Source organism: Dipteris shenzhenensis, chromosome 2, assembly GCF_047967505.1.
Source record: "Dipteris shenzhenensis isolate YYH24624 ecotype China chromosome 2, Dip_SZ_1.0, whole genome shotgun sequence".
NCBI classification, from domain to species: Eukaryota; Viridiplantae; Streptophyta; class Polypodiopsida; order Gleicheniales; family Dipteridaceae; genus Dipteris; species Dipteris shenzhenensis.
Window position 1 is genome coordinate 13,840,385 of NC_141597.1, and position 13,672 is coordinate 13,854,056.

The 13,672-nt window shown below is 44.7% G+C and overlaps 1 protein-coding gene across 2 annotated transcripts in view; it reads right to left on the minus strand.

Annotated features, from left to right (window-relative positions):
* Positions 1–11,993, minus strand: part of LOC147904357 (Sas10/Utp3/C1D family) — a 32,692-nt gene extending 20,699 nt beyond the window's left edge. The window contains exons 1-3 of one of the 2 annotated variants that reach the window (XM_087394838.1): positions 11,791–11,993; positions 10,667–10,845; positions 422–509 (exon numbers count right to left, since the gene is read on the minus strand). In XM_087394838.1, coding sequence (XP_087250964.1) covers positions 422–509; positions 10,667–10,782 — 204 coding nt within the window. In that variant the 5' untranslated portion in view covers positions 10,783–10,845; positions 11,791–11,993. Of the gene's footprint in view, positions 1–421; positions 510–10,666; positions 10,869–11,790 lie in introns of both variants that reach the window. The other variant, XM_087394831.1, reaches the window with a different exon arrangement.
* Positions 11,994–13,672: the final 1,679 nt, after the last annotated feature.

Here is a 13,672-nt window from a genome sequence, read left to right on the forward strand (position 1 = left end):
GGGTCTGATATGTTCCTAGCTTCGGGGAGTGACAATTGGATGGGCCTTATGATTGTACCTAGGTGTCTTAAGGTTCCCAACATGTTCATGACGAGATTTGACACTACCATCAAAGAGTGGTACTATGATTGTACCTATGATCCGGTTTGGTTCCTAAGTGAATGTTTAGGGTGTAATGGTCACAATGGGGTACCAAACCTACCCGTATAAGAGGAAGGAGCTTCTTCACCTTGCTCTCATGGGAGGTAGTGGCTTGAAGGCACATTATATAGCCTTAGAGAGCGCCAGCCTACTCATTCAATTAAAGGATGGACAGTTCGTTGATCCTTCACCGGATCCTAGCATCAATTTTGGTGACTACTCCTTAAGTTAATCTTTGTAAGTAAATCATTGAAGGCTTGAAAACTAAGTATAAGCTCACCTTGGTTAAAAATGGGTCCAATTTGCTTCGAACTTCATCCAGCCCGCTTACCATATCTGTTAACACTCGAACTAGTTCAAGCGCATCCCTGTTAAGACCACAAACAAAGAGTTGAGAATTTGTAATATTGAAACATAACAAAGCTCATGTTTACTATCAAGCAAGCGTCGAACATAATATTACAAGATATAGTATAGCAATGAGCAATACGAAAAAAGTTAGCCCCCCCCTTTGCTGCTCCTATCTGCTGTCCTGAGGGCTGCTCCAAATGATGAGTGAATGAGGACTGAATGGTCCTCTTTTATAGGCCCAGGGCCTGCATGGAAAAAACCGACCAGCAGCCTGAATCTGGCCGACCCAATCAGGCCGACCAGGCTGCTATAAAACTGCCTAAAAATGCTCACTTAACCAGGGCCCCTGGCCCACAAAACTAGGGCTTTGGCCCTCACTTCAAGGGCTGATGCCCTCTTATATATGCAGGGTCCAGCCCCCTTCTGCCCTGACATTTTCTAGGCATGGTAGGCTGGCTGGAACCAGCCCTACCCCTTATAGAGAAACGATAGGGTTTGCAGTGGAGCGATTAGAAAATAGACAATACTCAGACACAACTGAAGAACGGAACTCAGAAAACATAGTGCCTGTCGGTAATATGAAAAATGAATACAAGAACCTCAAGCCGTCGTGTCTTAAGGACCGTGGCTGAGGTGAATCAGAAAGATGATTCCATGTAGAGAAACTGTAGAAAAGATAGCAGTAGAGGGAGCGAAGCGCAGTCCTCTGTGTAGCTCGATGATGACGAAGAAGATGAAGGGCTAGAGCTGCCCTAGGAAATGGCTGAAAACCAGCATGCTCTGAGGAAGGAACCTTCAGGCTATCTCGAATAGCAACATGATGAAGAAAAGGAGCAGATCTGTAGCAGGGGTGGCAGATCTGGAGCAGAAGGAGCAAAGGAGCAGATCTGGAGAAGGATGGGGCAGATCTGGAGCAGAAGGAGCAGAGGAGCAGATCTGAAGCAAGATGGGGCAGATCTGGAGGAGAAGATGGAACAGCCAAGAGGCAGGAAGGAGAGGCAGAGAGAAGACAGCAGAGAAGGCAGATCTGAAGAGGAGAGGTAGATGGAGCAGGCGGGCCTGCAGCAAAAGATGGCAGAGATGAAGAGCAGCTGCAGGTCCTGTTCTGTCACAAGGAGTGTGGGGGCAGATGCCTTTTATAGGCCAGACCTAGCTGGTCGGCCAGCTGGTCGGTGGGCCGGCCAGCTGGTCGGCCAACTGGTCGGCCAGTTCTGGTCGGCCAAACCAGCTGGTCTTTCTGGCCACTTGTTTGGCTGAGATGGCTGGCCTATGAGCTGTTAGATTGCCCCATAAATTGGGGATTGTTTAGTTGCTGAATACCCCCTCTCAATTGCCAATTTGTAGGGGCAGACATTGTGTGCTTGGAGCTTCATGTAAGGATGTCGATGGTGGTGCTGGCTATCCCTGTGAAATGCCCAAGAGGAGATCACAAAAGGAGTGCCCTTGCAAGGGAATTGTTCACTTCCTCAAGTCTCGAAGTTACACGTATGATACCAGATAGAAATAAGAACACTGTGAAGCTTGAGAGAATAAGCCACCCCCTCTTAACGCCGAAAGGTGGAGGAAAGAGCAAGAACAAATTTATCGTAGCAGCACTGATAATCCAGAGAGGTGGGATTTCACCAAAGGAAAATGTCGTAGCTGAACAGTGATCCAGTGTGTGCCCGATCTTGAACCTTGGGAGAGAGAAGTCTATCCCCGCCTCCATGAAAGTAGAAGAATTCGAAACAACAGTCATCAAGACACATCTGAACAGAAAGGGTCCCGCGTAGGGAGAACTTGTAGATCCTCGAAGTTGATGCCGATGGAGATCTGGTAGAGGTGAAGGATCATGACCTCCTTGTTTGAAGGAATGGGGAGTGTCAAGCCTGAAACCGAAAAGGGAGGGAGGGATGGTTGTAGAAGATGGAGGTAAGAAAGGGAGGGAGGGATGGTAGGAGAAGATGGAGTTCTGAAAGGGAGGGAGGGATGGGAGTAGAAGATGGAGTTCTCTCCCTTAGTGCACAGCGGAATGAAGAGGAAACTGATATGTTCATAGGAGTGATGCTCCCCGTACCTATGGCCTCCTTGAAGAAGCAGGATCTTTAGATCACCAGAGATCTGGGGTCTTTAGATCACCATGGCTCTGATACCATATAGAGAAACGATAGGGTTTGCAGTGGAGCGATCAGAAAATAGACAATACTCAGACACAACTGAAGAACGGAACTCAGAAAACATAGTGCCTGTCGGTAATATGAAAAATGAATACAAGAACCTCAAGCCGTCGTGTCTTAAGGACCATGGCTGAGGTGAATTAGAAAGATGATTCCATGTAGAGAAACTGTAGAAAAGATAGCAGTAGAGGGAGCGAAGCGCAGTCCTCTGTGTAGCTCGATGATGACGAAGAAGATGAAGGGCTAGAGCTGCCCTAGGAAATGGCTGAAAACCAGCATGCTCTGAGGAAGGAACCTTCAGGCTATCTGGAATAGCAACATGATGAAGAAAAGGAGCAGATCTGTAGCAGGGGTGGCAGATCTGGAGCAGAAGGAGCAGAGGAGCAGATCTGGAGAAGGATGGGGCAGATCTGGAGCAGAAGGAGCAAAGGAGCAGATCTGGAGCAAGATGGGGCAGATCTGGAGGAGAAGATGGAGCAGCCAGGAGGCAGGAAGGAGAGGCAGAGAGAAGGCAGCAGAGAAGGCAAATCTGAAGAGGAGAGGTAGATGGAGCAGGCGGGCCTGCAGCAAAAGATGGTGGAGATAAAGAGCAGCTGCAGGTCCTGTTCTGTCACAAGGAGTGTGGGGGCAGATGCCTTTTATAGGCCAGACCTAGCTGGTCGGCCAGCTGGTCAGTGGGCCTGCCAGCTGGTCGGCCAGCTGGTCGGTGGGCCTACCAGCTGGTCAGCCAACTGGTCGGCCAGTTCTAGTCGGCCAGACCAGCTGGTCTTTCTGGCCACTTGTTTGGCTGAGATGGCTGGCCTTTTGGCTGGCCTGTGAGCTGTTAGATTGCCCCATAAATTGGGGATTGTTTAGTTGCTGAATACCCTTGGCCGACCAAACTTCTGGTAACTCCCGCCATGTTGCGCTTCTGCCAGCCCCTTCTTTAGCGCCATACAGCTCCGTACATCCTGCTGAGTAATTGCACCTTTCATAGGGATATGTTGCAGGCCGTACGCCTGCCATGAAGCTTTGTCTTGCCAGGCCAGATCTAGAGCTACATGCCCCCACTATCTTTCCTGCACAAGGTCTTCTTTGTGCTGCCCATGTAGCAGCTCATTCCTTGGTCTACCTCCCCCATGCTCTCCTCATTTGGGGGCTCACAGATGGGGAGGTGACCATTCCAACAATGGACACATACATTGTTCTCCATCCAGTGATGCCTTGGCCAAGGAAAAAAGAAGCTCGTCCATTGGAAGCACTTGACTGCTTCAATGTGAAGTGAATTGATTTATACTTTATTATAATTAAATGAATACTGTTACATCCCGAACTAACCAAAGTTGGTTTGTACCTAGCTTGCGTGCGTCTCTCACATAAGCGTAGGAGGCATTAGCAAGGATTAATAACTCTAATGGTTAGGGACATTGTGGCAAGCGTATAAGGAGAGGTCAAGGTGACTAAATAAATCCCTGCTAAATACAGATTTAGGAGCTATGGCTATGTAAGTGGCTTAGCTCTCAAGATTCGTGGATCGATCATTGTGTATCTTGGGCTCCTCACTGATAGCCCACAATGATTGTGTGGGCTTCTATTACCATCAATAAAAACTTATTCTTGCCTCTCATTTTGTGCCCCTTGTCTTTTCAGTTCAGATTTGTTATAAATTACCCAACAGAGGGTACGCACAATGGAAGACTAATAGTAATGCCCATGAGCTCACACAGTGTGCGTGTGGGGTGTGAAATCACAAACTTCTTTACTTAATGTGCATAGATGTGCAAGCCAGTAAATAGACAATGCTCAGAGACAAATATAGAAGCAACACTTTATACTTCCGTCAGGACAAGATACAATACCAACAAGTTCTCCTACTAGATGTCAAGCACTTCTAGATCTCTGAGCCCACGTGCTCCACCTCAAGCATATGTAGACTCTCTGTCTAGATCCCTTCCACCTTGCTCTCCGGAAGCCAGCCTAGGTGGGCAGCACCTTGAGCTCATTCTGCAGCCCTATGTCAGCCTCCTTCTCCTCCTATGTGTAGGTCCAAGGGTGGGCTTGCTGCTGCTGCTGTCTGCTCCCCAACTGCTGCTCCAAGTGATGATGAATGAGGGCATGGAGGCCCTCCTTTTATAGGGCACAAGGCCCCCCTTGAATGAACCGACCAGCCTCATCCTGGCCGACCAGTCTGCTTGCTGGCCGACCTGGTTGGCTGGTCCAACCAGCCCTTTATAAGGGCCTTTGGCAGCCCCTTTTGGGCTGCTACCTTTGCCCATTCCTGCACCTATTGCAGGCCTGTTTGCAGGCCTTATGCCTGCCCATAGACCCCCGCCATGCAGCCGTACTGCAGCCGTACAGTTGCACCACCTGTCCGCCACTATTCGGGGCCTGTTCCAGCCCATACAGACAGCCCTTGAGGCACCTTTGACAGGCTGATGTGCTGTCCATTCCCTACGAGGTGCTGCCCATGTAGCAGCCCCCTCCCTTATCTTTTCTGCCTAGGTTCACCCCCCCCCCCCCCCCCCATGCTCTCCTCATATGGGGGCTTACAGATGGGGGAGGTGACCATTCCAACAAGATTCTCCTCCTTCACCATGGATTTCATCAAAGGGCTTCTAAGGAGCAGGATGAATCGCTCCAAACAGTGATTCCACCGTGCTCCTACACAGTGTGTTGACAGAGCATTCACTGTTCACACAGTGCTTCTCTACACAATGTTCTAAACAGGGCAAAAACAGTGTTTTAAACAGTGAATTTCTGTTCAAACAGTGTTCTACATAGTGAATATACTGTCCAAACAGTGTTCTGACAGTTGCAGACAGTGTTTTGGTTGCCAATTGATTTGAATTATAGGGCTGCCCTCAAGGAGGCCTTGAAATCGGGGAAATTTCACATACAGCTAAGTCAACTTGCTCCTAATTCTGATGGCTCCAAGTAAATGTGCTCCTAATTCTGATGGCATACAGCTAAGTAAATTTGCTCCTAATTCTGGCACTAATTCCAAGAAGGGTAAGCTATCAAGGGATCTCAGACCTGAAATGTAGTATGAGGAAGATCAACTAATGGGTCAGGCAAAGGCTTTGGCACCTATAGATGATGATCAAGCCAGTGATCATGAGCATGAGGAGACAGTCCTTCAAGATCTCAAAACCAACCACATTCTAAGTCCCCTCACCCCATGACCACGCTTGATTTTGAAGGTTTCATGGCTATTATGCTGGAACAGCAAGAACACGTGATGGAGAAACAAAGCAAGTTGATGCAGCAACTTGTGGACCAACAGCAGAAGTTATTTGACCAAGTTGGACAGCTCAATTTCAGTGCTATAGCAGAGGGTTGAAGGTGAAAAAGAGACTACAAGACTACGTTTGATAATGCCTTCACTCAGCTAAGAACTATTAGGAGTGATGTGAACTTGGTAAGAAGCAGTATTGAGCCAAAAAGAAAGAAGATTGCCAGGGATGAGCAACCTAAGAGGCCTATAGATTTAGGTTAGGCTGGAATGAATCCAAGCTGAAGCCAGAAGGGTGCATCCACAACAATCTCCCAAGCCTAAACCTTCATAAAACACAACTCATTCTGGTGGTTCAGAATATATTCCAACTTGTGGAAGTTGGAACAGACCCTAATGGTGTGCCTAGATTTTTCAAAGTATATCAAGCATCCCTCAAGAGAGGTGAATTGCTGTCTCAACAAGTCTTGGACTACAATCAGTTACACCCTTATGTGAGAGAAGCAAAACAGAACTGAGAACACTCATCCTGCAGGTCTCTTACATCCCTTACCTATTCCTAAATGGGCACACATCAGCATGGATTTTATTACTGGTCTGCCCGCTACAGCAAAGGGATGGAATAGTAATTTTGTGGTTGTGGATAGGATAACCAAAACAGAACTGAGAACACTCATCCTGCAGGTCTCTTACATCCCTTACCTATTCCTAAGGGTAAATGGGCACACATCAGCATGGATTTTATTACTGGTCTGCCCGCTACAGCAAAGGGATGGAATAGTAATTTTGTGGTTGTGGATAGGATGACCAAGCAACAAAAAGGATATTGGGCTATAGAGATAAATCCTCAGAAATGAGGTTTTGCTGGAATTCTACATTAAGTGGAAAGTATTACCAGAGGAGAACTCCACATGGCAGACTGAGAGCATTTTGCAGGAATTTCCATATCTACTGAGCTGAACTGAAGTCTTTCCTGCTCATGACAGCCCAAAGTACCATACACTCTTCCTTTCTATCAGTTGTATCATTTGTATTCATTTAAGGACAAAATTTCTGTAAGGAGGGGATTGTAACAGTAGTGAATGCTAGGGTAGCAGACAGCTAGTTAATGGGCCCTGATAGCCAAAATAAAGGGTCCCTGAAGTCTTTCCTGCTCATGACAGCCCAAAGTACGACACTCTTCCATTCAATCAGCTGTATCATCCACGTGGGAGGGGGACGAGCATTTTTTGAGCGAAATCTTCCGAGCGTCCGAGCGAAGGAAAAAAAAAGCTTCCAACTATGCATAAATATGGCAAAAATCGATTAGAAGAAAACATAGTTTCACTTAGAAATATGCAAAGTATTATAGCAATGCCTATTTTATACAAAAATCTTTAGGTGAATCTGTAGGAATGGTGAGAGCATAATGGGATGGCTTTTGAAGAAACCCACATGTAGAGTAGACTTCTCTATGAAAATTCCCTTATGATCCTTCTTACAACTTTTACTTAATAGGAGGTGAGATTAAAAACCCTCTCTCAACCTATCTTCATGAAAGAGTTTCTTCAAAGAAAACTCATTGAAGCAAGCCATTCAGGTAGTTTCGCCAGCGAAACCCCTTTGAAGCAAGTCTCCCAAGGTAGTTTCGCTGGCGAAACTACCTTGGACAACACTTTTAAAAGTGACATAACTTTCATATCCAATGTCCAAATATAGTCATTCAACCACTCAAATTGATCGGAACATCCCATTTGAGCACATCTATGGAGTTATATTTTGGAAAATCTTTCATATATAGTATTAAATATTACATGTATTTTATGAGAGTGATATATAAGCCTAAGTTAATACTTATTTATAGTAATTTAAACTTCTTTAGAAACATGTCCATAAATATGCTATAAAAACACTAAAAAGATATTGCCATATGATATAAATGTGTTAATAAGTAATTATATATGCATAGTATTATTACATTGAGAGTGATTATGAGGAATGTTTCTTAAAGGAATCAACACTTTTTTAAGGTAATAACAGGGGTACAAAGGGATGTCTCTAAATAAGAAAATTATGTTGTGTAAAAATGAATGAGTGACTAGTCTGTATATTTTTATGATAAAGGGATCTAGTTCTAGTGAAAATAAAAGTGTAAAAACCATGTTTCCTAAAGAAAAACATTTTTAAAAATCTCTTGAAAAACACGCTCGGATAAACCTGCTCATAGGTTTTTGCTCGTAAAATTAACGCATCCCATGTGGGAGCTGCTACTTCCCTTCCTGTCATTTTTAAACAGTTCATAGTTTTTCCCTAAAACTAGCCTCTGTTGAGCAGCTTACTAGAAGTCATGTTCCAATGATACTATGCCAATCATGGCCTGGCTCTTCCTTTGGCTCCTCGAAATCTTCAGTCTTCTCCACTTCTATAATGGTCAACTTGGGTGCAGGAACTCTGGGAACTTTAATGACCTCCTCATCTGCCTAGGACACCACTTCCTCAAAGATCACGTCCGTACTGGGTCGAAGAGGCGGTATGCCTTAGATTCTTCACTATATTCGACAAAGGTGCACTTCCAGCTCTTGGAATCCAGCTTTGACCTGTCACATGATGATGATCATGATGAGATTGATATGTAGTCGGCTACCGACATGACTATGTTATACTTAGTACTTAGTACTATGTAGTCGGCCACCGACATGACTACTTAGTACTACCATTCTGCATTTTTTGCATTCTGCATTGGTGTGGATGCTCGTTTAGTATCTCCACCCTCACAGCTCGTTTGTACCAGGATTTTCACAATCTCATGGACCCATTGGTCTTCCAAAGACACTAATAAACTTTCTTTCTTTCTTTCTTTTCTCTCTCTCCTTCCAGTTCAGTTTGTGTGGTGTAGTTTACTCTCTTTTTCCGTTCAGTTTCCGCAGCATTCTCACATGGTATCAGAGAGAGGTGTTTCAAACAAGAGTGCACGGAGGTGTGGACTGTTCGGGTGCGGACACATAAGGCTGGAGCAAACTCCGCAGCCGTCACTTCAATTGTTCCCGCCTTCTAGGAGCACGGGTTCCAGATGGAGGGGGTGTGGCAATGGGACCTGCCGAACAGCTGCAGTGGTGGATAAATCTTTTGTTCAAGGAAGGACCTCGAGCCACGAGAAGTTGTTCCCGCTGACTCAGGTGGCTATATGTATACCAGTATGTATTTGTTTGGATGTCATCACCTAGCAGACCTAGAGGGGTTTCCTGGGGTTCTGCCGCAGCTATTGTTTGATGAGCTACTGGAGATCTGGATGGGTCAGATGATTGCCAATGCAGGAATCCAGACACAGCAGTATGTTGGTAAGCAGTTGCATGCCTCATTGATTCCGGAGCTCGGTGGTTCAGTCTACCGGTTTGGACCTGAGAGGGGTCTTCAGAGGGGGCTGTGTAGCTCAGTGATGCCATGGCCATGCAGGATAGCAGATCTTGCAGCAGTGGTAGCATAAGTTGGATTGTTGTACCAGTACAGTACCAGACCAGGAGTTGCCTTGTACCCAACAGCCTGGCAGCAGTTTCGATTTCCAGTGATCGTGCTGAGACAGTTCATGCCAAAAGGGGCTTCTTCGACAGCACCTGTGGCGATCTTCAGCGACTGAGGTTCACACGATGGACCCCTACAGATGCTCCGGTGGCATACCCAGCCCCTAGAGATGAGATGATGTTACATCCAGGAGCTGAGAGGGGGCGTTGGAGTACAGCATCCCCTGATGTACCATGGTTAGGTTAGGTTAGAGAAAGGGCCTTGGTTGTGGGTGTGCCCGCCCTTGAGGGTAGTGTAGGATAGGGCTATGTGCATGGGCAGGCCATTGTGGCAGATCCTGGCTGTTACGGTGCCTTGGCATACCTAGGCGGGTCTGACGCAGGTTTGTCCTGCCATGTACAGGGCAGTTCAGGGCTCATGCAGCCTGTTTATGTGCCACATGGCAGCCCCTGTGGAGGCACCCTAGTTAGGCCAGCATAGGGGGCCTATATGGCCACTCTTTAGGGCAGCAGACCTGACCTGCTGGTCAGGTTACCAAGCCCCAGCAGTGGGGTGGCTGGCAGAGGTGGGCCAACCTGCTGGTCAGCCACCTAGGCTGCTTGGCAGCCCAGGGGGGTCAGCCCCTTTTATGGCTATGCCTGGGGGGCCAATCTAGAGCAGGCAGTTGGCTCTTCTAGGGCATGTGGGTCGGCCCACTAGAGGCAGGTTGTCGGCATGTTTGTTTAGCCGACTAGGGGAGGGGGTGAGGCTATCTATAGGCCCTGCCTCTGTTGTATGCATCTCGCATTGGAGATTTTGCCCAGCAGTTCAGAGGGCTTTTCCCTGAGATCCCTTGAGGTCTCTCTCTCTCCTTTCAATTCAGTTTGTGTGGTGTGGTTTGCTCTCTCTTTTCTGTTAAGTTTCCACTGCACTCTCACATATGGATGAGACAATTGTTTTTATTGGCACCTATAATTTTATTAACTACCTCATCAAAATCTTTGCCTTCAAGGTTAAGCAAAACCAGCAAAGAAACTTTGAGCACTACAATTCTCAAATATAAAGCAATGTGTCTGGGGAGACATGCACTGCCCACCTTAGCAGTGAGCGCACAGGAGCTAGAGGGCTGCCCTGGGGCCTGAATAGCAAATCTTCCTATAGACACACAAAAGACTATAGTGCTTCACAGAGGCTCTACAGAGATGTTTTACTTATGCTTACAACTGGAAATGTCAATCTCAAGATATCAAACTTTAGCTCTCCTTCCACTACAAACATAAAGAAATGCTGTAAGTAAAATAAATGTCACAAAAGCACAATGTTGGCATACCGTTGAGCCCGTAGTATTAACTCTCCTTTTGGAGAGCTTGTACTCTCAATGTTTTCACATTTAGCATCTTTTGGGATGTCAAAGCCACCACTGCCTGTATCCTCGGTGTTTTCCATGACGATGAGAATTCACTGAACTTCCGTCTTGATAGATGTGTTGGCACAATATATCTCTTTTACCTGATTATAACTTTTTTGCTTAGCTGAAATATCAATTTGGGTATGTCAGTATAGCATAAGCTTCAAGTATGTTGAACTTAGACAAATAATTGCAAGATTAAAACAGTATGACAATGGCAAACAATACACATTAAATGGCAGACCTACCTCTCTCTCTCTCTCTCTCTCTCTCTCTCTCTCTCTCTCTTCGCCCCCCCCCCAAGCACAACTCCTCATGTAATGCTTAGAATTCAACTGCTGAAACTTCACGTTGTTTCCTTGTGTTAATTAACATCATAAATACTCCATCAAAGCTTGTTGAGAACGATCAAGGAAAGTGAATTCATAGGCCAATAGCAGCCGACTTGTCACAGATAATCTTCAGCTTTGTTAGAATTTATGTCATACATTTGACTTGACACATCTTTAGCATGACTGATTTTGAAGATTCAATAGTCTCGTCGGATACTATCTCATCCTGATGGTCCAACCTTTATTGGTACTGTAAACCATCTATAACGTTATCCTTTTGTTAGTTAAATCAAGTACAGAAAGAATCTGCATCCTTTTTCACCCACTATGTCATCTATCATACTCTTGAAAGTGGGTCTCCATCCCTTTCATGACCTTCCAAGGCTTCCATAACACCTCAGCTTGGCAATAGGGAGATATTGCAAAGATTGTTCCCTATCAAACTACTCGGCTCTCCCTGGTTAACTGCTGTTTCTTTTTGGGTTGTTTACTATCATATCAGCCCTAGACTTTGATCTTGCTATTAGGTTAAGTTTGTCTTGAGCAGCTTATTCACTCTTAATGGCACCAAATCTGACAATGATGTGCTCATAGATGAACTTGTCTATACTCCTCGAATTTGCATCCCTCTAGCTGTCCACGCTTCCCAACTACCAACACGACCGTTTGCATATGACAATCAGCAACAATGCTACCTATAAACCAGCAACAGACCTGTCCTATATTTGCAGCAAAGACAAGCCCGTGTTTATCAATGCCGTCCAAGCATCAGTGCCAAACGCTGCCCCAAGAAACTCTCGTTGCTCCTTTGCAAACTCTCGTTGCTCTTTTGCGGTTCGATCGATCAATCGCTCTGCAAATGCATGGGCCACTTCGAACGGTTCTTAGACGGGGCTTCGCTGGGGTATTAGCTTAGATTTACTCTCTTTTTTTGTTTTAAGGGGGGCGGGGATACACTAATAAAATAATTCGGGGTCTTTTTTTTTTTCGGAATCAAAATTTTATTGCAAAAGAGAAAGGCATTAACAAGCAGTTATATAGTACTTCATGACTCATTAGAAAGGGATATGATCATGCCTCATTAACAAGAGTTATTCAAGAGAGAAAAGGAAATGATCAGCCTCATTAACAAGCAGTTATGTAGTACTTCCATGACTTTTTTGGGGATGGCAGCATGAACAATCATGTACCCAACAAATAAGTTGTTGCGTGAATGATTATGTACCAATGTTTTGAAGATTTTTAAGTCTATCTTCGAATTTAGTTTGTAAGGGCTACTGTTTCCTAAATACTCAATAACTTCCAAAATACTCTTTCACCATGATTCACACACCAATAGTTTTAATTTTATGCGTAGAAAGTTCACATGCTAAACAACTAATTCGCATTAAATTTCCAAAAAAATAATTGGCTAGGTGGAGCTTTGTTAAGCTTAGGGCAATATTGATTAACAAAAGTACCCAACATAACCTATAATCCAAACTTAATCTAACCTAATGTAAAACCTTAACTAAGATAACCTAACCTTCACCTAGCACCACGGCAAGAGCAAGGCAAGCATTGACAGAAGTAGGGCAGCCGGGAGTGAAGGGGAGGGGGGGGGGATAGAGGAGGAGCTAAGAGAGAAGAGCGGAGGAAGAGGGAGAAGACTGGGGGAAAAGAGAGGCGGGGAGGTTGAGAAAGAAGAGCGGAGGAAGAGGAGGAGGCTAAGCACAATCCATTCCTCTTGAGCAATTGTCTTTTCTTTTTCACTTTACTTGCATTCATCCATTCATTGTAAATGTACATCGGTTGCTTTTGTTATTTGAAACCGCATAAGTTATAAACACATCCTACTCCTAAGAGTAGCTCCACGATAACCCTAGGTTATTTTCCAAAAAATAACATACGAAACTGAGACGCTCCAACAGTTTGCAAAAGAGAGTAGTACTTCAAGACAATAGTTCGAAGCAAACTCCCCAATGGAAGAGTTTGAAGTTTGTGCTCTGATTTTGGCCTAAGAGAAATAGGAGGATAGAGCTTAAGGGATTCAGAGACTGATATCTTCTAGCATGGTAGATGCATGCTTTGGATGTAGAACTTAGTTTTATTTTCAAACTTATACCTAACTAAGAGAGAAATAGGAGGATAGAGCTGAGACTAGTATCTTCTAGCATGGTAGATGCATGCTTTGGATGTAGAACTTAGTTTTATTTTCAAACTTATACCTAGCTACTATGTCAATAGCAAGTCTGTTATTAGAAGCCACCTTTGTAGAGACTTTTGCCCCTAAAATCCTATGTGCAAACTACTAAGGACTAACTTGGAAGAGTTGACCCTTAAGTCTTTAATATTTACTACAAGTAGCTCAATATCTACCATTGGTGGGGATGGGATTTAAATGTTAGTGGAGTGGAAAAAGATCATATATTACTATTGGTATTGGAAAAAGATTGAACGTCTTTTTTATACATGCAAGTCTCTTTTTATGCTTAAATTTATAAATCTTTATATGCTTGAATTTTCTATATTGGGAAAATTTTGAACAAAATATATTAAGTCTATAAAACTTCAACAAATTTTCATGCGATCTTTATATAATTTTAGGCTAAGCTTA